General features: G+C 39.4%; 1 protein-coding gene across 7 annotated transcripts in view; it reads left to right on the top strand.

The window, feature by feature from the left end:
* Positions 1-23,842, top strand: part of LOC124126903 (transient receptor potential cation channel subfamily A member 1 homolog) — a 78,210-nt gene extending 54,368 nt beyond the window's left edge. For all 7 annotated transcript variants that reach the window (XM_048383927.1, XM_048383929.1, XM_048383930.1 and 4 more), the window contains 16 exons: positions 488-595; positions 1,927-2,015; positions 3,441-3,587; positions 4,855-4,966; positions 5,711-5,847; positions 6,281-6,402; positions 6,798-6,962; positions 9,205-9,305; positions 13,079-13,248; positions 13,936-14,068; positions 15,575-15,706; positions 16,617-16,817; positions 17,678-17,878; positions 20,253-20,321; positions 20,863-21,039; positions 21,362-23,842. In XM_048383927.1, the coding sequence (XP_048239884.1) occupies positions 488-595; positions 1,927-2,015; positions 3,441-3,587; positions 4,855-4,966; positions 5,711-5,847; positions 6,281-6,402; positions 6,798-6,962; positions 9,205-9,305; positions 13,079-13,248; positions 13,936-14,068; positions 15,575-15,706; positions 16,617-16,817; positions 17,678-17,878; positions 20,253-20,321; positions 20,863-21,039; positions 21,362-21,580 (2,283 nt within the window). In that variant the 3' untranslated portion in view covers positions 21,581-23,842. The remainder of the gene's footprint in view (positions 1-487; positions 596-1,926; positions 2,016-3,440; positions 3,588-4,854; positions 4,967-5,710; positions 5,848-6,280; positions 6,403-6,797; positions 6,963-9,204; positions 9,306-13,078; positions 13,249-13,935; positions 14,069-15,574; positions 15,707-16,616; positions 16,818-17,677; positions 17,879-20,252; positions 20,322-20,862; positions 21,040-21,361) is intronic.
* The last annotated feature ends 1,093 nt before the right edge of the window (positions 23,843-24,935 follow it).

The following is a 24,935-nucleotide window of genomic DNA, read 5'->3' as shown; positions in this document are numbered from 1 at the left end:
GACTGTCAATTCCCGTAACACAGCACCTCTAGCCTGTTAGTTCTAAGAAAGTGAATGATGTGGCAGGGGTAGTCATGTGATTGTATCGTGTAGGTCGCTATGGAGGGGATGACAGAGTGTGACCCATTTGTTTGGGTGGTGTTGATGCTGGGATGTGTTCAGGTGAATTGTTTTGAGAAGCTGGAAACCTTGTTCAAGCATGTTTTCACAGAAGGATCGAAAGAAGGAAGAAATGCATAGTAAAGCAATTTAATGTAGTTGCAAATCTCTTGGTAAAGTTCCAACTGATTTTCACTTTTCAGATATTCTTCTGAAATTGAAATTCAGAATCTGAAGTATGTAATGACAGATTTGTTATCTACTTTGTGTCAGTATTTCATTATACAGTTAGGTTTTGATTGGCTAATGATTGAAACATTTACATGAAACATTATTTTAAGGATGATAAGTGGTGTACATTCTGCAGTTGAATTTTTATGTTTTCCAGAAACTGTTGTCTTACCCACAAGTGAAGCGGCTGATCAATCAAAGTGATCGCTATGACAACGATCCTCTTCATATTGCGGCACAGGAAGGTTACAGTGAGGTCTTAGTGGTGAGATAAGCTTCATCCTTTATCTCAGAATTTAGCAATACGTCTTCATCATTGAAAGTAAACTAAACCACACTAGTTTTCCTTTCGACGTAATAAGCGCCCAGGGCGCTCTCAAAATTAGAAATAGGGGTCTCTTATTAGAATAAAAATTTGGTGTTGAATGATCGTAAATTTTGTGGTTTATGCTGACAGCCTGAAATGATACAAAAGAAAAGTCTGTGCATATTATACACGACAGATATTTTTTTCAAGAATTTAATTGCCCATAATTAAGGGTGCATATAACACACAAGTGCATATTATACACGACTAAATAAGTCTTGCGTACATTGATCAATCGGAAGGGGTGCTAATTGGGATTGTTCAATTGCTTATATATTAGCAAATATCGCTGTGGGGGCTTATTCGAGCTGGGTGCTTACTACGTCGAATACGGTATATTTGCATTGTTAAAACATAATGGAACCCTTTCTTAATTTTGAGAGGTAAATAAATATGGTTGTACAGGAAAAAACCCAAATAGAAATCTTAGATGATTGAATGTATTAAATAAAACTAAATGAGGCACATTAACACGAGCACATCACTATGACCATGATTTCGTGACATAAAATTTAATCTGTGCCAGGTTTAATCATTCAAACAACAGTTTTGAGGGAGTGTTAGAGCATTAATGGTCCATGGGAATTTTTTATTAATTGGTTTAATCATCCGCCCACTGTAAAAATCAGGAAAGTAGAGAAAAGAAAGTCTCAGTTGACCCCCTTGTCTGAAAACCACTATTAGCAATAAACTATATCACTAATTGTTTTCATGCATGTCTCGACACAAGATGTGAAACGCACCACGAAAGCATGTTTAAATAATTGTTCAGGATCTTAGTTTCATGACAGTGTATAATGAAAATAGAAATTTTAATACCTACCAACCATTTGTTTATATAAAAGATCAAACAAGATTTGAAAGTGCCGATTAATCCAACTAGTAAAAAGAAAAGGCGGAGTCTAGTGGGAGACACTGCCCAGATTAGCTCGCTAGATGGCGCAAGTGTATTAGAGGTTATAAGCCGCAACCTAAAGTCAGATTTCTAATTGTGGAACCATCACAGGGTATAACCTCAAGTACACGCCTGCCCCTGGTGGATTAGTATGGCGGTCTTCCCCTTGTATGTAGTTACCACAAGGGACGTAACTCCAATATCATGTGTGTTTCTTGCTAGGTTGCCACTAATATATAAAAGATAAAAGAACTATATGTGTGTCCAAGACCTGTGGGATATGTTTTCTCATACTCCTTGTGGATAAATAGTTTAGTTTGTCCATATTTTCTAGACATTGCTGGAGAATGGAGGTGATCTTGACAGCAAGAATGAAGAAGAGCAGACGCCATTACATCTGGCCGCCAAGTTTGGGAGGACAAAGTAAGTCCTTGACTTTTACAGGAAGTTGTGTTTCAAATATACAGGCTCTGAACCAAGTGGGACAACATTGCTATTGGTTAGACCAAACCTTACACGTCTCATGACATCAGCTCTGTATTACCTTATAGACCTTGTTTTCAGAGATTACTTGGTGAGACTTGGTTGGTTGTTATGGTAACGAGATGGGTAAGATGAAGAGGGGCGAATCCAGACATAGATGGTTTTCCTTTTTGCAGATACTCAGCTCAGAGCTCCAGATAACTTTTTGAGCAATTGAGTTTTTACTCTAGGGTTTCTATCTTGATTGGGTTATTACATTTTTCATTGGGTAAGCAATATTTTTCCACTCATCTATTCATCACTCTATTTGGTTTTTCGCAAAATTAGTGAACATTTAAAAATTAAAAAAAAAATGAAATAATGTTTAGATGTATGTAACTGTTCTAACTATATCATGTATATAGCCTTGACTCACAAAGTAAATTAGCTTGTAATTATGTTTCGGAAATTAGCTCCTTTGTGCACATGCTGACAAAGCTTCATTGGGTATTTACGCATGCTGTTTTTATACATATGAGTTTTTCATTTAATGCATGTGTTTCTGTACGCAAGTTAATTGAAAGTAATTGGGTTTTGAATATTTTGGGGGGTATTTTACGCAAATGCGCTGCTTATCTGTAGCTCTGTCAGCTTCAGCATGGCTAACCAGTCTCACCCCATGTCAGATACCTTAAAATTACCAGTGCCAGGGTTGAATTCTCCTGCTATCAAATGCTTGTTACCCATGTGGTGAAATGGAATAGTCCTGATCATACTCCATTTGTCAGACATCTTATGAGAACGTAAGACAGAAAATAATTAACACTGACTGGAACATGCTATAATCTTGTTTTCATGAAAAGAGTTTTTATTCAACACTATCGATAACATACATTAAATCATAAAACACCTCTTTTTCATATTGGTTCTGCTTCTCATTTTGGATGTTATTAGTTTAATGTTCATTTTGCTTTAAACACATTTTTAAAATTTATTTTATATAAAACAAAACACTTTAGAAATCTGTACATCATTAAGCTTGTGACCTATTCACCTTGGTGGTCCCTTTGGTATTGAGTATATCATCAAGTTCTTGAGTATTTTTTTTTATGAACGTTTATTGACGTAGGTTACAATAATTATGCAAAAACAAATAGATGTATTTACGCAAAAACAACTGATGTATGTATGTATTGCTGAGTGCGGTGTTAAACAACAAACAAACAAACAAACATAATAATACACAGGATTTAGTCTATTAGGACTGGTCCATTACCACATAACATACATTTGACAAGCCATCTCTACTCCATTGTCTAACAACTGGGGTGTCTGACAAATGAGGTATGACCTGCTAACCAAGAAACTATTTGCTTGTTGTTTCAGCAATGTGAGAGAGCTGGTGAAGCGTGATAAGTCCTCCATCAATGACGAAGACGAGAACTCCAACACTCCTCTACATCTGGCAGCCATGCAGGGACATGACAAGGCAGTTGCACTCCTCCTGGAGTTCGGAGCCGACGTTGCCAGCAGGTACAACAAGGCATCCTGTGACCCGTGTTGCTAGTGTTAAGTGTTAATTAGCAGTCTGTCTTCTATAAAAATGCACCTGCCTGTAAAAAATTCATAGCAAGACCAATTTTAGTTTTTGGATTATATTTTTCAACATTCAAAGGGAAGGAAACATATTTAGCAATATATAAACTGTTGCAATGATCTGTTGAGGTTATGTCTGGTAGAAAAGCTTATGACATCAAAGAGATCATATATGGATAACAGCTTCTTTATTTACCATTTACTGCAAAGGCGATGTTTCAGTACATATCCTTATACCGTCGTCAAGCAAGTTTTGCTTGACAACAGTATAAGGATCTATACTAAAACGTCGCGTTTACAGTAAATAAAGAAGTTGTTATCCATACATTATCTCTACTTTGTCATCTGTCAACTTCTAAGTAATGCCTATCAAACAATTCAGCTTATGACATCTCAAAGTCTCTGACATCTGACATTTGAAGGGCAGGCTTCGCAGGGTCCTTACATGTATCAGGGGAAACATCCGATAAACCTCTTCTTCCTGTTCTCAGCAAACTATTTCTTACTTGCCTAGATTGTCTGTTAAGGAAACTTTCCAATAAACCCGTTTCTCATCAAAATAACCTTATGACCCTTGTCTCTTAAACAATTTTTGGTGAACCACTTTCTGAGAAACCGATGAACCCCTTCTGAGAAACTATTGCTGATGAACCCTTTCTGAGAAACTATTGCTGATGAACCATTTCTGAGAAACTATTGCTGATGAACCCCTTTCTGAGAAACTATTGCTGATGAACCCCTTCTGAGAAACTATTGCTGATGAACCCCTTCTGAGAAACTATTGCTGACGAACCCCTTCTGAGAAACTATTGCTGACGAACCCCTTCTGAGAAACTATTGCTGACGAACCCCTTCTGAGAAACTATTGCTGACGAACCCCTTCTGAGAAACTATTGCTGATGAACCCCTTCTGAGAAACTATTGCTGACGAACCCCTTCTGAGAAACTATTGCTGATGAACCCCTTCTGAGAAACTATTGCTGACGAACCCCTTCTGAGAAACTATTGCTGACGAACCCCTTCTGAGAAACTATTGCTGATGAACCCCTTCTGAGAAACTATTGCTCATGAACCCCTTCTGAGAAACTATTGCTGATGAAGCCCTTCTGAGAAACTATGCTGATTCACCATATCTCAGGAACTATTGTTGGTGAACCCCCTTCTGAGATGTTTCTGCTCACATACCTCCTTCATTGGTTGCCAGGAACTACAGTCAATGGACCCCCCTGGATCTGGCTGCATCCAAGGGATGGCTGAAGACTTGCCGGATCCTCCTGGAAGACGATGCACCCATTGACCCCATGGACAAAAACCAGGTCAGTCATGCATAGCAGGCGTCAGTACAAGTGACCAGGTCCACTCTGAGTTGTCCGAAGATGTACACGTGCTATGGGGTTTTGTTGTCCCTTTATGCCGTAACATGTTAACCAGGAGATCAACAGCAAGCTTGAATAATGCTCTGAGTTTCCGCTAGCCACATTACATTTGTGTACAAGTATGGTAAAAGTAAATACTCTCAAGCGAAAATGCATTAGCTAATAGCTATAGCTCAAACTCAAATAATAATAGGATGCAATCAATGAATCAGATTTAGATATCTCTTCGGACAGTGGGGTAGCCCGATGGTTAAAGTGTTTGCTTGTCACGCATAAGGCGTTCAATTCCCCACTTGGGAACAATGTGTGAAGCTCATTACTGGTATCCCCTGCTGTGATATTGGTGAAATATTGATAAAAAAAAACAGTTTAAAACCATACTGATTCACTCATTCAAGATACAGTTCTAAAACTGTAAATGAGAACAGGGCCCACTTGCACAAAGCAATCTTAGTGCTAAGATGATCATAACTCCACTTCTTTAACATAGGCTTACGATAGCCGTAGCGCTAAGATCGCTTTGTACAAGCGGGCCCAGGACTCTTCTTCAATCAAGAAATGCCTGGTAGTGGAAGGAACATCAGCATGTTACAACCTTCGCATGTATACTACTTGTGGATCCCATTTATGGTGTCCCAGCAGCATTTGTCACTCACTCACTCTGAACATTTTCATTTTCTGCAGACCACTCCACTTCATCTTGCAAGTCGCAATGGTCACGCCGCGGTAGTAAGCCTCCTCCTTGAATGGGATGCAAATGTCACGTTACCGGACTCCGATGGTCTCAACAGTCTTGATATCGCCATTGAAAACCACAACATGTGAGTTCAACTTCAATATGTCCAAATTCACTCAACAAATGCTGAATGAAATCCTACAGAACACCTTTCTATGTCATAAAAGGGTGCGATTTGAAGTGAGATTACTGAAGAAATAAAAAAAAAAATTAAATACACTGGAAATATTTACATACACCATTATTTTTTTTTAATGTTGAATCTGCGTACCAATAACATTTTATCTGCATCCTGAATACCAAGAATACCGTCCAAATACCCCTAACGATAGGGGTTTGCAGCCTTAGTTGTATATGCATGTCATGTTATGTAGTATGACTGTGTTTATGTTTTGTCGGTAAGATTCGGGTTAATGCTTGTGACAGTAATGTCAATGATAACTTGATAGTGTCATATGCAGTATGTTTACCATTTCATTGTATTAAAGTTTGCTGTAATGGTCATGTGTTTTCACCAGTGATGTTGCCATGGTGATCATCAACTCTGAAGTGTGGGAGGATGCGTTGCGACATGCATCACTGGACCTGGTCACAGGACAACTGGACACGCCCATGAGGAAACTCATCAGGAAAATGCCAGGTTTGACTCCAGGACTCAATCTCACAATATTGTCGTACCAAATATCTAGATGTCAAGTTGTAAATGCTGTGAAGTGGTACAAATGATAACTTATATCTTAAGTTTCCATTTGGTTATTTGTCGATGGGCGACAGGTAGTCCAGTTGTCTAAGTCACCTCAATTTATTGTGCAGAGTTGTGTCCCTTGGACATGGGTTAAACCAACCACGAAATTATACAAAAGCAAGTCTGGCCAGCTCGGGGAAAATTATTTCTTTAATTTTAGTCGAGAAGGGTATTTTGTAATAGAAGATTTCATAGACTAAATGTTAGTCTAGAGTAAGGTCTGTACCCAGAGATGTATCTTTCTATTAGTGTCCATACAAGTTTAGCAGCAAATATTTCTCATTAACCAGATGTGGCAGAGCGAGTGTTTGATCGCTGCCTGAGCTATGGCGCTGAGAAGAATCCAGAGCGACCCGACTATGAAATCACGTTCAACTATGAGTTCCTGGATGATGTGTATGCGAATTGGCTGGACACAAAGAGAGAGTCCTCCAGCGACACTGGATCAAGTTCAGGTGTGTTAAGTCCCTTTGTTTCAGTGTTCAGCAACCCATGCTTGCTGTAACAGGTGACTATGCCTGTCGTAAAAAGCGACTGACGGGATTGGGTGGTCAGGCTCGCTGACTTGGTTGATGCATGTCATCGATCTCAATTGCGTGGATCGATGCTCATGATGTCACTCACTGGATTGTCTGGTTCCAACTTGATTATTTACAGACCGCCGTCATATAGCTGGATTATTGCTGAGTGCGGCGTAAAACAACAATCAAACAAAACAGTGTGTGCCAATGAGACTTCCATTTTGCAGGTACATCGCAGGAGGTAAACCTAGCTCAGCATTTTGTAGGAATTTGAATTCTTTAAAACTTGCAGTTCTATTGGGGGTGGGGGGTAGGTGTGGGGTGTGTTTGGGGGTTGGGGGGGTAAGTGAGGGGATCAAGCATTGGCTCATTATTATGTAGGAATTTGAATTCTTTATCATATTAAGAAAGTTTTGCAGCTCTATCACAGCAGGGTAACCTAGATAGAACTGGCTTCACATATTCTACCATGTTGGTAGTCTGAGCGATGTCTTTATAAGATAGATGCGCACCCTTCACTCTGGGATATGCGCTCCTTCTCATGACCTGCAGGAAGACTCACCCCCTATCGATCAGTGTATGTGCAGAAATAAACCAGTCAGACTGTGCACATGACTAATTTGGTCAAAGATTCCTCATTTATAATATATTTTATCATACCTTTTTTGTCCCAAAATTATTCCAACTTGATAGGGAAAAGTGTTAATCATACTGACCAGAAGACATATTCCCATAATCCCATGTAATTATAAATGGCAACTGTGCTGTTAAGCAATATCCATGTAAGCACGAGTGGACATTTCCCAAGAAGTACATTTTGAGGGGGACACATGTTGCCACTCTGTCACAAATAATCTCCACCCTATCATCAGAAGGCGCAGGACCGCCTCCGATGTCTAGAGGTAGAGCGTCCGCCTTGAGATTGGAAGGTCTGGGGTTCGATCCCTGGCCGCGGCATACCAAAAGACGTTAAAAGATGGTACTTGTTGATACCCTGTCTGGCGCTTGGCATTAAGGGGCTAACTATAACATATAGTATACTGTGTCTGAGTGGGGTATTCATGCTAGCACTATAAATCGGCATCAGTCCGGACTAGTACAAGAGGCCACACACACACACGTGCATGCACGTCGCTATATAAGTGCAATAATCTTGGACGCGACGTTAAACCCAATTTCACCTCACCTCACAGTGTTACTTTCCATCCACTTTCACAACACCGTGTTTGGGCACAGTGCTCATGATCTTCACATCAATGCTAGACAGTTCATGTTGTTTGTACTCGACTGCAGTAAACTTGGAACACATCTACAACAGTTAATTAAATATGGTACAATAGCCATCATCATCAATGTCACCTTAATTGAATAATGATGAATTTTATTGAAGGAGTCCCCAGTTCGCAGTCAAGTGAGATTTTTTCTAGAAGTGTGTCTCACAAGTGTTGTTGCTCATGAATATGCTGGTATTAAAGTAATAGAACTCATATTTAACATGTTTAACAAATGTGAATAATTAATATATGCCACCTATTTCCAGTGAGAAATAAGGAAAAAATGCAGTTATTTGTGTAGAAAAACAGAAAGATCAGTTGTGTTTATTTGTTTAATTCCTGTAGAAGACCTAGATCTACACCAGTGCCTAACATTATTGTCTTTGTGTTGCATTTTGTCATTCACTGCCCAGTTTAAAGGTCCAGGATGAAACACAGTGTCTAAAGCGAATTAACCTTTTTGAAAATCACTAGAAACATATAGTTATATGTGGATGCATAATAGTACCTTGCCTCTTCTCAGTCCTTTCTCAATTTTTAACTGTGGTAACTATGGTAACAGTCGCTTTAAGCCTTTCTGGGATCACTGACATCAACCCTAAAATGTCTTCATGATGACTCATTCCTTCTAAAACCTGATTAATAAGAACAAACATTCAACCATTTCAATTTGTAACATTAGAATCAGGTTGAGAATGTACATTAAAGACTTTCAGAAATAATGCTAAAGTTTGTGCTGACTTGGCAGATTTGGCTTATCTTTAATTTGCAAACCATCAGTGTCTTGTGCTTGCTTGGTGCACTAACTAGGTCTCACCACAGTGAATGTACATCTGTAGCCAGAATACTCATTTTTATTAACAGAAAATTGGTTCTTAATTAAAAAAACCCCTACTTTTCAGGTTTTGGTGTGTATGATGAAGATGACAGGTTACTGGCAGGTGCCACGCCCTACACGTCGGACTCCAACATGCTCAAGAGGAATCACCCGCTCATGATAATGGTAGGCAGTGCACGGCCATGTTGATGAATGGGGATGAATTGTGAAGAATGTACCCACAGAATGATGAATAATGTACCCACAGATTGGTGATGAATGTACCCACAGAATGATGATGAATGTACCAACAGATTGGTGATGAATGTACCCACAGAATGATGAATAATGTACCCACAGAATTGTGAATAATGTACCCACAGAATGATGAATAATGTACCTACAGAATGGTGATGAATGTACCCACAGAATGGTGATGAATGTAGCCACAGAATGATGATGAATGTACCCACAGAATGGTGATGAATGTACCCACAGAATGATGATGAATGTACCCACAGAATGATGATGAATATACCGACGAATGGGGATGAATATACCGCTGAATTTGGATGAATGTACCGATGAATAGGGATGAATGTACCACTGAATGGTGATGAATGTACCCACAGGATGGTGATGAATGTACCCACAGATTGGTGATGAATATACCGACGAATGGGGATTAATATACCGCTGAATTGGGATGAATGTACCGCCGATTGGGGATGAATGTACCCACAGAATGGTGATGAATGTACCCACAGAATGGTGATGAATGTACCCACAGAATGGTGTTGAATGTACCCACAGAATGGTGATGAATGTACCCACAGAATGGTGTTGAATGTACCGACTGAATGGTGATGAATGTACCCACTGAATGGTGTTGAATTACTCTGAATGATGATGAATTACTCTGAATGGTGTTGAATGTACCCACTGAATGGTGATGAATGTACCCACTGAATGGTGTTGAATGTACCCACTGAACGGTGTTGAATGTACCCACTGAATGGTGTTGAATGTACCCACTGAATGGTGATGAATGTACCCGCTGAATGGTGTTGAATGTACCCACAGAATGGTGATCAGTGTACCCACAGAATGGTGTTGAATGTACCCACAGAATGGTGTTGAATGTACCCACAAGATGGTGTTGAATGTACCCACAGAATGGTGTTGAATGTACCCACAGAATGGTGATGTATGAACCCACTGAATGGTGATGAATGTACCTACTGAATGGTGATGAATGTACCCACAGAATGGTGTTGAATGTACCCACAGAATGGTGATGAATGTACCCACTGAATGGTGATGAATTACCCTGAATGGTGATGAATGTACCCACAGAATGGTGATGAATGTACCCACTGAATGGTGTTGAATGTACCCACTGAATGGTGATGAATTACCCTGAATGGTGATGAATGTACCCACAGAATGGTGATGAATGACCCTGAATGGTGATGAATGTACCCACTGAATGGTGATGAATTACCCTGAATGGTGATGAATGTACCCACTGAATGGTGATAAATTACCCTGAATGATGATGAATTATGTCTCCCCCAGAATGGAGGGAGACATATTGTTTTTGGCACGGTTCCCGTCGGCGTCGGCGTTGGCGTCGGCGTTGGCGTCGGCGTTGGCGTCGGCGTTCCCACCGTTTCCGGACCATAACTCAGAAACCGTTTAATATTTTTTCGCGAAACTTTGTATACACATTAACCCAGCACTGAAGTGGTGCCTTTTGCTATTTAGAGATTTTTGACATTTTTATTTTTTCTCGTTTCCATGGAGATAACTTGAACATAGACTCTGAATGGGGGTAAGCTTTGTTTCCGGACCATAACTCGGAAACCGTTTAATATTTTGTCGCGAAACTTTGTATACACATTAACCCAGCACTGAAGTGGTGCCTTTTGCTATTTAGAGATTTTTGACATTTTTATTTTTTCTTGTTTCCATGGAGATAAGTTGAACATAGGCTCTGAATGGGGGTAAGCTTTGTTTCCTGACCATAACTCAGAAACCGTTTAATATCACAATGAAGCACTGCTTGTTGAACGAGCTGAAAGCACTCCATTGGTAACAATCACAGCAGCTGATATTTGTTTCTCAGCTACCTCAAACAAGTCCTACAAAAGAACAAATCCAATGGAAACTGACAACGCCAAACTTCCACCTCGTGTAACACTCTGCATTGGTGCACGTGTCCTCTTGTGCTCAAATGTTGACGTACCAGATGGCCTTTCAAATGGTGTTCTTGGAACAGTAACATCCATCATTGCAGGAAACAGCCCACTTGGCTTGCCTACAGCTGTGTGTGTCAAGTTTGATGATGACCAAGTTGGACGCAACGCAAGGAAATCTCATCCACCTCCACCAAGAATTGACCCATGTTCCACGGTCATCAAACCTGAAAAAGAACCTATTCAGCACAAGCCAATTAAAGTTACCCGTCACCAAATTCCACTTAAATTGGCATGGGCGGTGACTGTGCACAAAGTGCAGGGAATGACCACAGACAAGGCTGTTGTTTCATTAGACAGAATATTTAAAGCAGGGATGGCTTATGTTGCGCTAAGTAGAGTGACATCACTCAATGGCTTGTTCCTCATTAAGGATGATTATAAACCAAGTGGAATCTATGCAGACAGCAGGGTAGAAAATGCCATTTCAGAAATGCCGCTTGCTACAAGTTTGCCAAGATGGAATAACCTAGTACCACCAAACATTCCTGTTTATGCAAATTCCCTGGTGCTTGTGGGCCACAACACTGAAGGATTTCTCCCTCACTTGAAAGATTTCACAGCAAATAGATTTCTGCCAGCTGCAGACATCATAGCCCTTCAAGAAACATGGCTTCTTCCAAATCAGTCATTTACTAACCCACTGCCTACCCACAATGTTCTGACATGTAGCAGGGGAAATCAGTACAACTCAGCCTCTAGTGTACCAGACTCATTGAAAACGAGAGGAAAGGGTGGAGTAGCTATGTTCATCCATCAGGATCTTTCCTACAAAGTCATTGACACTTCATGTGTAGGACTGGAATGCCTTGGCATCCAGTTGCAGTGTTCATCAATTTCTGTTTTCTCTGTGTACAGACCACCAACCCTTCCCATTCCCTACTTCAGACAAGAGTTGAACAGAATGTTGGACCTATCTCCGACTAACAGTACAGTTCTTCTGGGAGATTTCAACATTGACCTCAATACAAACAAAGCGCAACCTCTTCTGCAAGAACCCTTCACGCAGCTGATTGAAGTGTCCACTGCCAGGAAAGAAACTGTTATTGACCATATTTATGTCAAGGATCTTTCACATCAGAGAGCTGGTGTGGTGCCTTGCTATTACAGTTTCCATGACATCACATATGTCATTGTGTAGAAGACCTGCAGAGTCAGATACACGGGCAATTACATCACAGAGACTTTCCTTTGTGCCATATAACATTGCTACATCATTTCTGATATGTTGGGGATATTAATATATTTGTGTCCAAACTCTATTAGTACTTTAAGTGGATTTTCTACAAATACTTCAGTAACAAGAAAACTGTGCTACTTAGATGACTACACTGTCAGGTGGGTAAATGATTGAGGGATTAGTGGTGTTGATTAGACGCTGAAGTGGTGCCCATTAGTTGTTTGAAATTTCTACTAGTTCTATTTTTGTCTCTGTTATTTAGTAATGGAGGGTGGGAATTAAGAGATGGGGTTTAACGTGAAGTAAACGAATGAATGGGGGTTAGGGGAGTGGGGGGAGACATATGTTTTTACGAGTAAAAACACTTTCTAGTTGACCCTTGAATTGTGATGAATGTACCCACTGAATAGTGATGAATTACCCTGAATGGTGATGAATGGACCCTTGAATTGTGATGAATGACCCACACTCAGACTTGAGTACATTTGGCACATTTTACAGTTTTTCTGTTGTCCCTCCAGGTGACGTCGAGTCGAGAGGACCTCCTGGCTCACCCTCTGGTCATGTCCATGTTGAACCACAAGTGGAACACATTCGGCAGTGTGTTCTACTACCTCTTCTTTCTCCTCTACCTGGTGTTCCTGACGTTCCTCACAGCTTACATCGTAGAGACAGAACCACCCTATACCTAGTAAGTACACTCACTATAATACCCTCAGTTTACCTCTACCTGGTGTTCCTGACGTTCCTCGCGGCGTACATCGTAGAGACACCACCTCCCTATAGCTAGTAAGTACATTCCACTATAATACCCTCAGTTTACCACTACCTGGTGTTCCTGACGTTCCTCACAGCGTACATCGTACAGACACCACCACTCTATATCTAGTAAGTGCACTCCGTTATAATACCCTCAGTTTACCTCTACCTGGTGTTCCTGACGTTCCTCACAACGTACATTGTAGAGACACCACCTCCCTATAGCTAGTAAGTGCACTCCACTATAATACCCTCAGTTTATCTCTACCTGGTGTTCCTGACGTTCCTCACAGTGTACAGCGTACAGACACTACCACCCTAAAGCTAGTAAGTGCAATCCACTAGAATATCCTCAGTTAACACTGACCTAGAAGTGAACTACCATTAGAAATAAGATCTGTAATTTTGGACAAAAACAACTTCATTCAACAAGGTTAAGATGAATCCTATCCATGACCTGCTTGATACATGATTCTATGTATGATTCTTGTGTTCTTATGGTGTTATGATGTACAGCACGAGGTGAACGTAAACAGGAATGGCAGCACCTGTCATTATTAACTTGATGAAGAGGCCCCTCCTATACATTGAGCAATTTATAGTTATTTTTATGTTTCAGTAATACCAGTGATGCCATTGCCATTTCCTCTGGGTCATGTGACCAGCTGACGTCAACCTATCAACAGCCATTAATCGCCCTCATTGCTAAATATGTTATTATAGGATTAGCGGCCTTCAACTTGTTGAAAGAGGTAATGTAATATGATGCTGGAATATTTATAGGCCTACACTTGTTATCATTGGAAATATTCCCTTGACTTCTCTCTGTTATTATTTCTGTGAAACATTCATCTGAATTCTATCTGTTGTTATTTCTGGGAAATATCCATTTGAATTCTATCTGTTGTTATTCCTGATAAATATTCATTTAAAATCTATCTGTTGTCATTTCTGGGAAATGTTCCCTTTAATTCGATCTGTTATTATTCCTGGGAAATATTTCCATGAATTTCCTCTTTATGTTTCTGGGGAATAACCCATGAATTCTCTGTTTTCCCTTAAATTCACTCCTGTCCTTGCCCCAGGGTCCCAGCATGTCATCGTTCTCAGACATCATGGACCGATGCCCTTAATATCAATCATTGAATTGTCTGGCCCAAACTCAATTATTTCCAGGCCACTGTCATATAGCTGGAATATTGCTGTGTGCAGCATTAAACAGCACATGTGCTCACACACATGGACGCTTGCACTCACACACAGTTTGTCACTATGTTCTGTATATATACTCACCAACAAGAGAAATGCGAATACCATACATGTTGGTTAATATGTGAAGAATTACTCATTTTCAAGAGATGCAAGATTGGTTCGATGCACAAACAAGTATACTGTTATGTTGTGTGAACCGACGCATTACATGAACGCATCACTTGAGACGTCATAGATCCATGATGCAACATGCACCATTTGTCTCGTGCAGGATTAGCATTTAAAGTTTGGAAATCATGTGCAGCATATTGTTAATAGACTAAAGACGCTTCATTAAGTGGAACACATTTGAAACATCTCTTCTTAATGGACATTGGGATCCGGTGGTCAGGCTCGCTGACTTGGTTGATGCATGTCATCATATCCCAATTGCGTGGATCGATGCTCATGATGTCAATGTCATGTAGCTGGAATATTGCTGAGTGCTGCGTTAAACAACAAATAAACAAAAAATAAATCTTTACCGATAATACTTCTCTATATGTTTCTATGGTTCTTGTTTCTTTTGGTGGTGAGTATATCATGTAATGCTATAAATGCTTATACACACACACACTCTCTGTTCCCTAGTTTGTCATGTATGTTAGGTAATGCTATAAATGCTTATACACACACACTCTGTTCCCGAGTTTGTCGTGTATGTTAGGTAGTGCTATAAATGCTTATACACACACACTCTGTTCCCGAATTTGTCGTGTATGTTAGGTAATGCTATAAATGCTTATACATACACACTCTCTGTTCCCGAATTTGTCGTGTATGTTAGGTAATGCTATAAATGCTTATACATACACACTCTCTGTTCCCGAATTTGTCGTGTATGTTAGGTAATGCTATAAATGCTTATACACACACACTCTGTTCCCGAATTTGTCGTGTATGTTAGGTAATGCTATAAATGCTTATACATACACACTCTCTGTTCCCGAGTTTGTCACCTTTTTTTTGGTAATGCTATAAATGCAGTGTAAGCATGTTTGTTTCAGCTGCTACAAATCTATCAAGCCAAACTGTCCTACCTCGGCTGGACGAATCTGATTGAGTGGATTACTTATGTCTCAGCTCTACTCCTCGTCATTGACTTCAATGACTGTCAGAAGGAAACAGGCTTCAGATTGGTGAGGACAGTGTTGTCATTGCATGGGGTGATGTTCTGAAGATCGTGTGTGTGCGTGTGTGTGGGGTTGGGGTTGGGGTGTGTGTGTGCACAGCTGAATCTAATTCGATGTGCAATCTCTGGGTTAATGACTAAACCCTATTATATAGATTTAATTTCATAATTTACAGTATTTACTGTTACAGTGAAACTCTGTTAATCCAGGGGCGGTCGGGTTACCTAGTGGTTAAAGCGTTGCTTGTCAAGACCCGGGTTCGATTTCCAACATGAGTACAAAGTGTGAAGCCCATTTCTGGTGTCCCCCACCGTGATATTGCTGGAATATTGCTGAAAGCGGCATAAAAGCTCGCTCACTCACTCACTCACTCACTCACTCACTCACTCACTCACTCACTCACTCACTCACTCACTCACTCACTCACTCACTCACTCACTCACTCACTCACTCACTCACTCACTCACGCACGCACGCACGCACGCACGCACGCACGCACGCACGCACGCACGCACGCACGCACTCTGTTAATCCAGATGGTACTGTTTTCAGTTAACCATTCTGTGTAAATAATGTGGACGTTCCCGGCACTCATTCACTCACTCACTCACTCACTCACTCACTCACTCACTCACTCACCCACTCACCCAATCACCCACTCACCCACTCACGCACTCTGTTAATCGAGATGGTACTGTTTTCAGTTAACCATTCTGTGTAAATAATGTAGACGTTCCCGGCATCAATAGCCTGGAAGGCAGATTATTTGGGTGAGGAATTCACTTTTTTTAGCGAATAGAAATGTGTTTACCTCCACATAATGTGGCAAATGTAATGAGATATGTAACAAGCATATGTATTCTGAAACTTGACTTCAAATTTCTTTTATATATAACATGAGATGTTTGTTTCCCAGAACTGGCAGTGGTCCTTGGGGGCTGTGTCTGTGTTCCTGGCATGGATGGTGCTGGTGCTGTTCATCCAGAAGTTCCCCAGGTTTGGAATCTACGTCGTCATGTTCACAGAGATCCTCACCACCGTCGCTCAGTTCTTTGTCGTCTTCTTCCTCTTCATCGTCGCCTTCTCACTCGGCTTCTTCACCTTGTTCCGAAACCAGGTTGGCAAATTATCGACTCTGCCCTTTATTGTTATCTGTTTTGGAGAAAGTAGTGATGAATAACATTCTTGAAAGTGAAATAACATTTCATGCTGGCATGATACTCAGTCTTCAGACACTATGATTTTTACAGAACATGGAGGTCAGTAAGAAGATATATGATAAATAGAGATTACTACACGAGTGTCTCTCAGATACCATGCATCTTAAAATGAGTTGTAAGATGAATGGTATCTGACAGGCATGAGTGCGGTAATCTGTTATTTACACACCCTAAAATCATACCATTTTAGCATGAAATTGATCCATATTTTGTCTATTCTTATGATCACAGTAGTGCCTTAATACATGACACAATGATCATTTGTGACGTCATCCAGTCTACAGCTTACTACCCATACCTGCTGTGACCCTCTACAAAAATAGTTTTCGCCATATATGTGGATTACCAAGGTGATGATAATAGTGTAAACTAGACAAGACCAAACAATATTTATTAACCCTCTGAATCGAGAAAGTTTCTATGCTGGCATAGGTGAATTCAACCGAAGCACTAGTAACATTAATGAATTAGAATCAGGAAAGTAGTCTGTCATCATCTGACCTTAGGTCATCACCATGGACCAACCAATCACGTACCTGGAATTCGAACTCACATATATGGTAAATACCAATTATCTCAAATGGGTTTCTCACCCACAGGTTGGTATGAAAAAGAACATTTGTCTTTTCTTGCTTATTTCATCAAGTGACCTATCATGTTGATATGAGCATGATGAACGTGTCTTGACAAGAAAATACAAATATCCCCTATGTATTATTAAAGTACCATGACTTAATGATGTGTATTGTCGTTTCAGGTTGCGTTCAAAAATGTCCCGAGTGCAATGATCAAAACAGGAGTCATGATGATTGGCGAGTTTGAGTTTGATGCCATATTCAATGAGCAATTTAAGGCATCACCAGTAGACGACCGGGATAAAGTCCACTTTCCTGAAGTTTCTTATCTTCTCTTTGTTATCTTCCTCATCCTCATGTCAATCATTGTCATGAACTTGCTCGTGAGTAACCATGATTTCTTTAGATGGTTGTTGTTTGTTTTTGTTTGTTTGTTGTTTAACGCCGCACTCAGCAATATTTCCGCTATATGACGGCAGTCTGTAAATAATTCCAGTCTGGACCAGACAATCCATGGATTGACATCATGAACATTGATCCACACAATTGGGATACAATGACATGAATCAACCAAGTCAGCAGGCCTGACCGCTCGATCTTGTTAGTTGCCTCTTACGACAAGCATAGTCACCTTTTACTACAAGCATGGGTTGTTGTTTATTAATGGTATCATCATTGCGCATTTTCATGGAAATTGAACATGTATGGACTAAGGAGATACATTTTGATGGAAATAGGACATGTATGGTCTAAGGAGATCATTTTGATGGAAATAGAACATGTATGGTCTCAGGAGATACATTTTGATGGAAATAGAACATGTATGGTCTAAGGAGATACATTTTGATGGAAATAGAACATGTATGGTCTAAGGAGATCATTTTGATGGAAATAGAACATGTATGGTCTAAGGAGATCATTTTGATGGAAATAGAACATGTATGGTCTAAGGAGATCATTTTGATGGAAATAGAACATGTATGGACAAAGGAGATCATTTTGATGGAAATAGAACATGTATGGACAAAGGAGATCATTTTGATGGAAATAGAACATGCATGGACAAAGGAGATCATTTTGATGGAAATAGAACATGCATGGACAAAGGAGATCATTTTGATGGAAATAGAACATGTATTAACTTAGGGGATCATTTTGATGGAAATAGAACATGTATGGACTGAGGGGATCATTTTGATGGAAATAGAACATGTATGGACTAAGGGGATCATTTTGATGGAAATAGAACATGTATGAACTTAGGGGATCATTTTGATGGAAATAGAACATGTATGGACAAAGGGGATCATTTTGTTGGAAATAGAACATGCATGGACTAAGGAGATCATTTTGAAAAGAAATGCTTTACAGATCCACCAACACTAAAACTGTTAAGTAGAATTCTAAATTTTATAAAACCCAAAAGAAACTTAGATGGTCACTTTTATTGGGCTTAAAAAGATAATAGAATTGTTTCTCAGACAATGTGGCTTTTGAAATTTTTGTGCAGGCGGGCGGTGGTTATTTTTGTTGTTGTTGTTGAAGCTAGTATGTAACCAAATGTTGTTTACAATAATTTTGGGGAAATCATGTTGTTCTTAAGTATTGTAGCATTTAACTGGCAGGGTCGTGTGTTCAAGACACGGAATATTTAAAGATATTGGGGTTTTTTTTAAATGGAAATAAAAACAAAATGTGCATCAGATTTTATGATGATGTGGGCGGTGCCTGAGAACCAAGGCTATTATTCATTTTAGCCTTGGCAGGACTTATGTGTGAATTTGTGAATGCTGCACCAGTGGCACAAAATTCAGATATCTGAAATATCTCATTTTACTTTTTACTTTTTTTTGTGCCTTCCAACCATGTAAATCGAGAAATATAATTTGTCGGGCCAAGTGAAACTTTGCACTTTGTTCTGGAATACTTTAAACATTGCTATTATCTTTACTTAACTGTGACACTGAAATGCCTAGAGACAGGCATCAGGCACCTGGAATACATTTCTCTGCAACTAATCTAAAAAACTTAAAGCTAAGGCTTAAAAAAAATAAAAGAATTGGTTCTCAGGCAATGACTTTTGCAAATAGTGTGGGCAGTGTGTTTTTTTTGCTTGTTCAAACGAGTATGTAACCAAATAAACAGTTTTGTACTATCAACCTGGCCTCCCTACAAAAACAAGCATACAAGCTGCTATTGCCACAATTACAATAACACAAGAAGTACAGTAAAGCAGTGCGCATGTAAAGGGAAGTATCTGTGGGCTATGTTGAATCACATTGTTTTTAAGTATTAGGCTTTTTAAAAATCTTTTTGAAATATGAAGACACTCATTCACCCTAACCTTGTTTGTAAGATAAATGCATTTGTTCCAAACTTCAATGCTAAAGACAGTCAATGCTAAAGTTTTCAAGAGAAATGAGAATGTTAGTTTCATTAATAAAATAACAAATGTGAATAACAATTTTCAATGATTCAGTTAAATCACCATTTCATCCTGAGACAATAAGCTTGATGGCACTAAAGAGAACATACATTATGGCTGAGAAACTCCTCGTTAGAGAATATAAGCATTCTCTGGTTTAAATTTGGTTAATCTTGTTAAATAACTGTTTATGTCATCTTGTGATATGGCAAAGCAGATATTTTAACTCTTGGCTTGAAAATATTTGTTGACAGTCAAGTCAGACAACTCAGTGAAGTAAACAAGATTAACACACATATCTATACCGTGACATGTCTGCCTGTCCCTCCCAGGTTGGTTTGGCTGTAGATGACATCAAGGCTGTGCAGGACCAGGCTGCTCTGAAGAGAATGGCTATGCAGGTAGGTGACGTAGATCAGCAGTCAAGTGAACTGGGGGTAGATACCATTAGTCATATCCAACTTCTCCGCAGCTCACCGTTGGTTATGTCAAATAACTATGTCTTTGGGTTACAAAAACAAGTCGAGATTCTTACTAGTCTCGGACTAACGAACTAGTGGCCGTGTCTATGCTTTTTTATTTTTCAATGTTTGTTAATTTTGCTAGTTTTAAGAGATGAGGGGATGGGGGATTTTATGAGAGCATCAAAGGCTGCAGCATAGTTACAATTCAATTGTTTTGGGTTTTTTTCAATATGAAGTATCAACTCTAATACAATCTTCAGTACACCACATTTGAAAATAGGATGGTGACAAATGTATCCTGTTTGATTCATAGCAGTTATGTTGTGTCTTTATATGATTCAGATAAGGTAAACTGAATTATTATATGTATCTGTGTATTGCAATATGAAACAGAATGGCCATGCCTTGTACACACTTGAAGAAGTCATCATGGTCTGTCAGATGGATATAATACAACTGATCCTGTATGCTTCTCTAGGTTGACTTGGCATTGGACGTCGAGAGAATCCTGCCAGACTTCATTAGGCGGAAGTCGTACATCCGAAGAAAAACGTTCAAACCGAACATGTGGCTAAGTAACCCCATTCGGAGGCTGTTGAACTACCAGTCTTCCATGTCTGCTCAGGCCATACAGAAGGCTCTGAATCCAGAGCTGGTGAGTAGAGAGAGAGCTGTCATGTTTCCCTGAAGAGTAAAGTAGGTTCAGAGGCCTCCTTGCATTTCATTTCAGTGACTGGAAAATGATACAGACAGACGAATCAATTTTTCTTAAGAAAACCAACTGTAACCTGATTTACATGAGGTGTTTAAGAACAACTTTTGTGATACAACTTAATTGGACTTCCTATTACATACCATTTTATAAGGATAAGAATAAAAATCAGATTCTTTTGGTAGATTCACTGAATACAAAATATAAATATGAAGACATGTTAAAAAAATGTCAGTTGATGACATGATGACTGTTCCTCCTCCAGGATGAGATTGAGAAGGTCCAGGAGAGTCAGGAGAAACTGCAAGGAGACATGAAGAAGATGAAGAGAATAGTGAAGGAGCTTCGAGAACAGAACTCTCGGATTGAGAGCATGTTGCGAGCCATCGTGACGCAGTCTGAGAACATCAACTGGCAGGAGGAGGATTACCAGGAGGACGAGGATGAACTAGACCAGCAGACGATTGAGAACACTCTTTCCTAGACAGCAGGATTGTCCCCCTTTGTTGAATTATCTCCTTTTGTCGGATTATCTCCCTTGATTATCGTCAGTTTTGAAAACGTGGATAGATGCCACACATATCATTGTTGGAACAGTTTGTGTATTGGATGGAAATAATCTACCCCATATTAAAGCCAGATTTAAATGTTGAACAGCATTAACATTTATTGACAGTTTGGAAAAGTCTGAACATATTACTGCTGTGCAGATCTGATCAATGTTATACTTTGAACATTTTGTTGTATATACATGTACTTTAATATGAGAATCCCACCTGTGTTGAAGTGTTAGTATAGATCTCATAATGCATCTTTCTTTAGATTTGTGTTGATTACATGTTACAGTATGAGTGTGTGAGTGAGTGAGTTAAAATTTAACGTCGCATCGGCATTATTTCAGCCATATAGCGACGTTATATGAGCGTGAGGAAGCAACCAGTGGACATGTGGACTCTGGAATCAAGAATTGTACATACCCATCATGTTGATTCATGGAGGTTATTTCTGGCGATGCAGTGTCACCTGTAAGGTTCCCATACCGGCTATTTCTCAAGTGTGCTAATGATATGGGATGTGTGGCTGTCACTGCACGTGACTGGTATCATAAGGAAACGCAACATTCTGTGGGATCCCCTGTAAGATATGAGAAGCAATATACTGTGGAATGTCACTGCTTGCCATTAGTAATGATTAGGAAACCAGTGATAAACTGTAGGTGGGATTTGCAAGGGATTTCTTGTGATAAGTCGGGAAAGCAAACGAATCAAAGTGTAAGTGTACATTCATACAAACAGCTGCTCAGAAATCTATTTGTATTTCAACAGGTGAAAACAGTCAGCTGATTTGATAAAACTGGTAGTGGTGTCAAATATGATTAACCCTTGGACTGCTCTCATGTATTACATTCATGTGTATTGACGTGCCCCCGAACTACTTACATGTTTCTGGGGTTAATATTGATTACTTGTATATGTTTATATGTGCTCATATACTATTTACCCATAAGCTGATTTTGTTTGTTCATGTATGTCAGTGCTGTTTACCTGTCAACTGGCTGGCACCTGTGTTCAGTTGTAAATAGTCAATATTCAGGTATCGTACCTCTATGAATGCTATCTCTCAGTATGAAAATTGAATTATAATACCTTGGTTCTTCTCAAGATTAAGTAATTCAGTGAGCATTTGTATGATTCATGAAAATACATTTAAAATGTTCGTTTCAGGCTGTCAAGTCTGTAGCTCAGGAATTTTTTTTGGCATGGAGTTGATGAAATTGTTCTTTGGAAGGTGAAGTGTTGACCTCCTTTAATGTTCACAGGGACCATGTGGTTACCGGGTATGTCATGGGAAACAATTCAGGGACGCATTAATTCATTGCCTTGCAAAATATGGCAAAAGGACCCATTTGAATTATAAACGATTCTGGGGAAGAGTAAGTCCCCTGCAACCTATGCTGGTCATAAGGCAACTAAATGGATCAGCTGGTCAGACTGGTGACTTTGTTGGTAGCGTGTCATCGTACCCAGATGGCGTGGCTTGTTGTTTACAATATCAATCACTACTATATCATTTGTCTGGTCCAGACTTGATTATTCACAAGCCACAGTCTGATGGTAGCAATATATACTTTCTATTATATCCAGAAATGGAACAGGGTGTGGAGTCATCCAACAAATCCCTTACCGTCAGCTTGGTCAGGTGAACAAGGCATGGGTTAAAATCAGTGGTTTCGAATCCCAGCAGGTGACTCATGTCCATCCATTACAATAGCAAAGTAAGTCTTAAGCTAAAAAAAAAAATAATCTTGGTTCTCAGGCACCGCCTGCCCGTTTCGATTTTTATTTCCATTTAAAAAAAAAGAATATTCCAAATGTTTAAAGGTTTTCAAGGCCGTAGTTAACTTTTTTTGACAGGGGGGGCAAATATTTGTAAAAGTATCACTTGTCCCCAACTTGATTCAAATAAAACTGTTTTCTATGAAAAATCGAGGGGGGCAAGCGCCCCCCCTGCCCCCCGGCTGGCTACGGCACTGGTTTTAATGGTTTAACAGAAGGTTGCACCGACAGTTGAATAAAGATCCTTTTCTGACGAGGTTCAGTAACTGCTGATTGAGGAAGTTTGGGCCTGTTTATATGTATCTGGATGTTTTCATCTGTAAATAATTTGTGTATTTTGTATAATAGATGAAACTGACGCTTTTACTGGAGGTATTTAATAACCAGTGGTCACATTTGCTCAGATTTTACTTGCATGTATTTGTACATTTATAACATAAACCAGTGATAAAGGTTGTGTTTGTTTATTGTGCATTTTCAAGTGTGATAAGAAATCCTCATTATGCAGTATGTATTCATAGATGTCTGTAATCAAGTGCCAGTACCTGTGTCACACATTGCACGTCTTAGGCATTTAGGTTAAAAGGGTATTATAGCAGTGTTTAGAGGTTTCTACTTTTAGTGGATTTGATTCAAATGTGGATACACACAATTTGTAAACTGCTGATATTGTGGGTGGATATTCTGAGTGTGCAACTTATTCCTTTCAATATGTTGACTTTAATTCATCATGGTCAGTAAATTCTTGATATGTCTAAGGCCTAAATCTGATAGATTATAGGTTTGTTCAAAAAGCAATAGTGGCAGAAATAAAAGTGAAATGTTGGGAACACTTTTTAATTGATGTCCTTTAATTGTCATTTGGGTGAAATATAGAAGAAATAAAAAAATGTATTTTATTTGATGAAATACAAAAGAGTTACTTCTCTTTCTGTGATGACTTTCATAATTGAAATTATCTTTAATAGACAGTAGGAAGGAGGACTGTACTCTTTTTATTTCACAAGTGTGAAATTTAGGATCAGTACACCTGTAAGCCAAGTGAAAAAATCTTTTGGGAAATTTCAAATAACTGTCGTTGTCCTGAAATGTTGACCTTTGAGAATAATGGAATATAGGTGAGTGGGTTTGGGAATTCCAGGATTAGATCTTGTCATTCATGCCTTGCGGATGGATGGTTTTCAGATCAAATATCCATTTTAGTTCAATGGACCGGCGTCTGGCCGTGCTCTGAGCTGACTCAGGGTCTGTTTTGAGCTGTTGTATGATTTGATAGTGTAGGTCTCTTTGAGAATAATGGTGAAGTGGTCACCATGTACATTTAAACGTTTGGAGGGTGACCTGGAATTTAACTGAAAATAAATACTTTCTGAAACAAATACTATGCTTATACAGTTTTGTACAACACCCCTTCACTGTGGCTTAGCACAACCTCAAAAATTATTTTCTTATAAAATTACTCTGAGGAAGTTCATCACCAACATTACTCACAGCCCTAAGCAT

This window comes from Haliotis rufescens, unplaced genomic scaffold (assembly GCF_023055435.1).
Source record: "Haliotis rufescens isolate VD_foot unplaced genomic scaffold, xgHalRufe1.0.p SCAF_5, whole genome shotgun sequence".
NCBI classification, from domain to species: domain Eukaryota; kingdom Metazoa; phylum Mollusca; class Gastropoda; order Lepetellida; family Haliotidae; genus Haliotis; species Haliotis rufescens.
The sequence above is the reverse complement of the archived record's forward strand: the minus strand, read 5'-3'. Positions and strand labels throughout refer to the sequence as shown.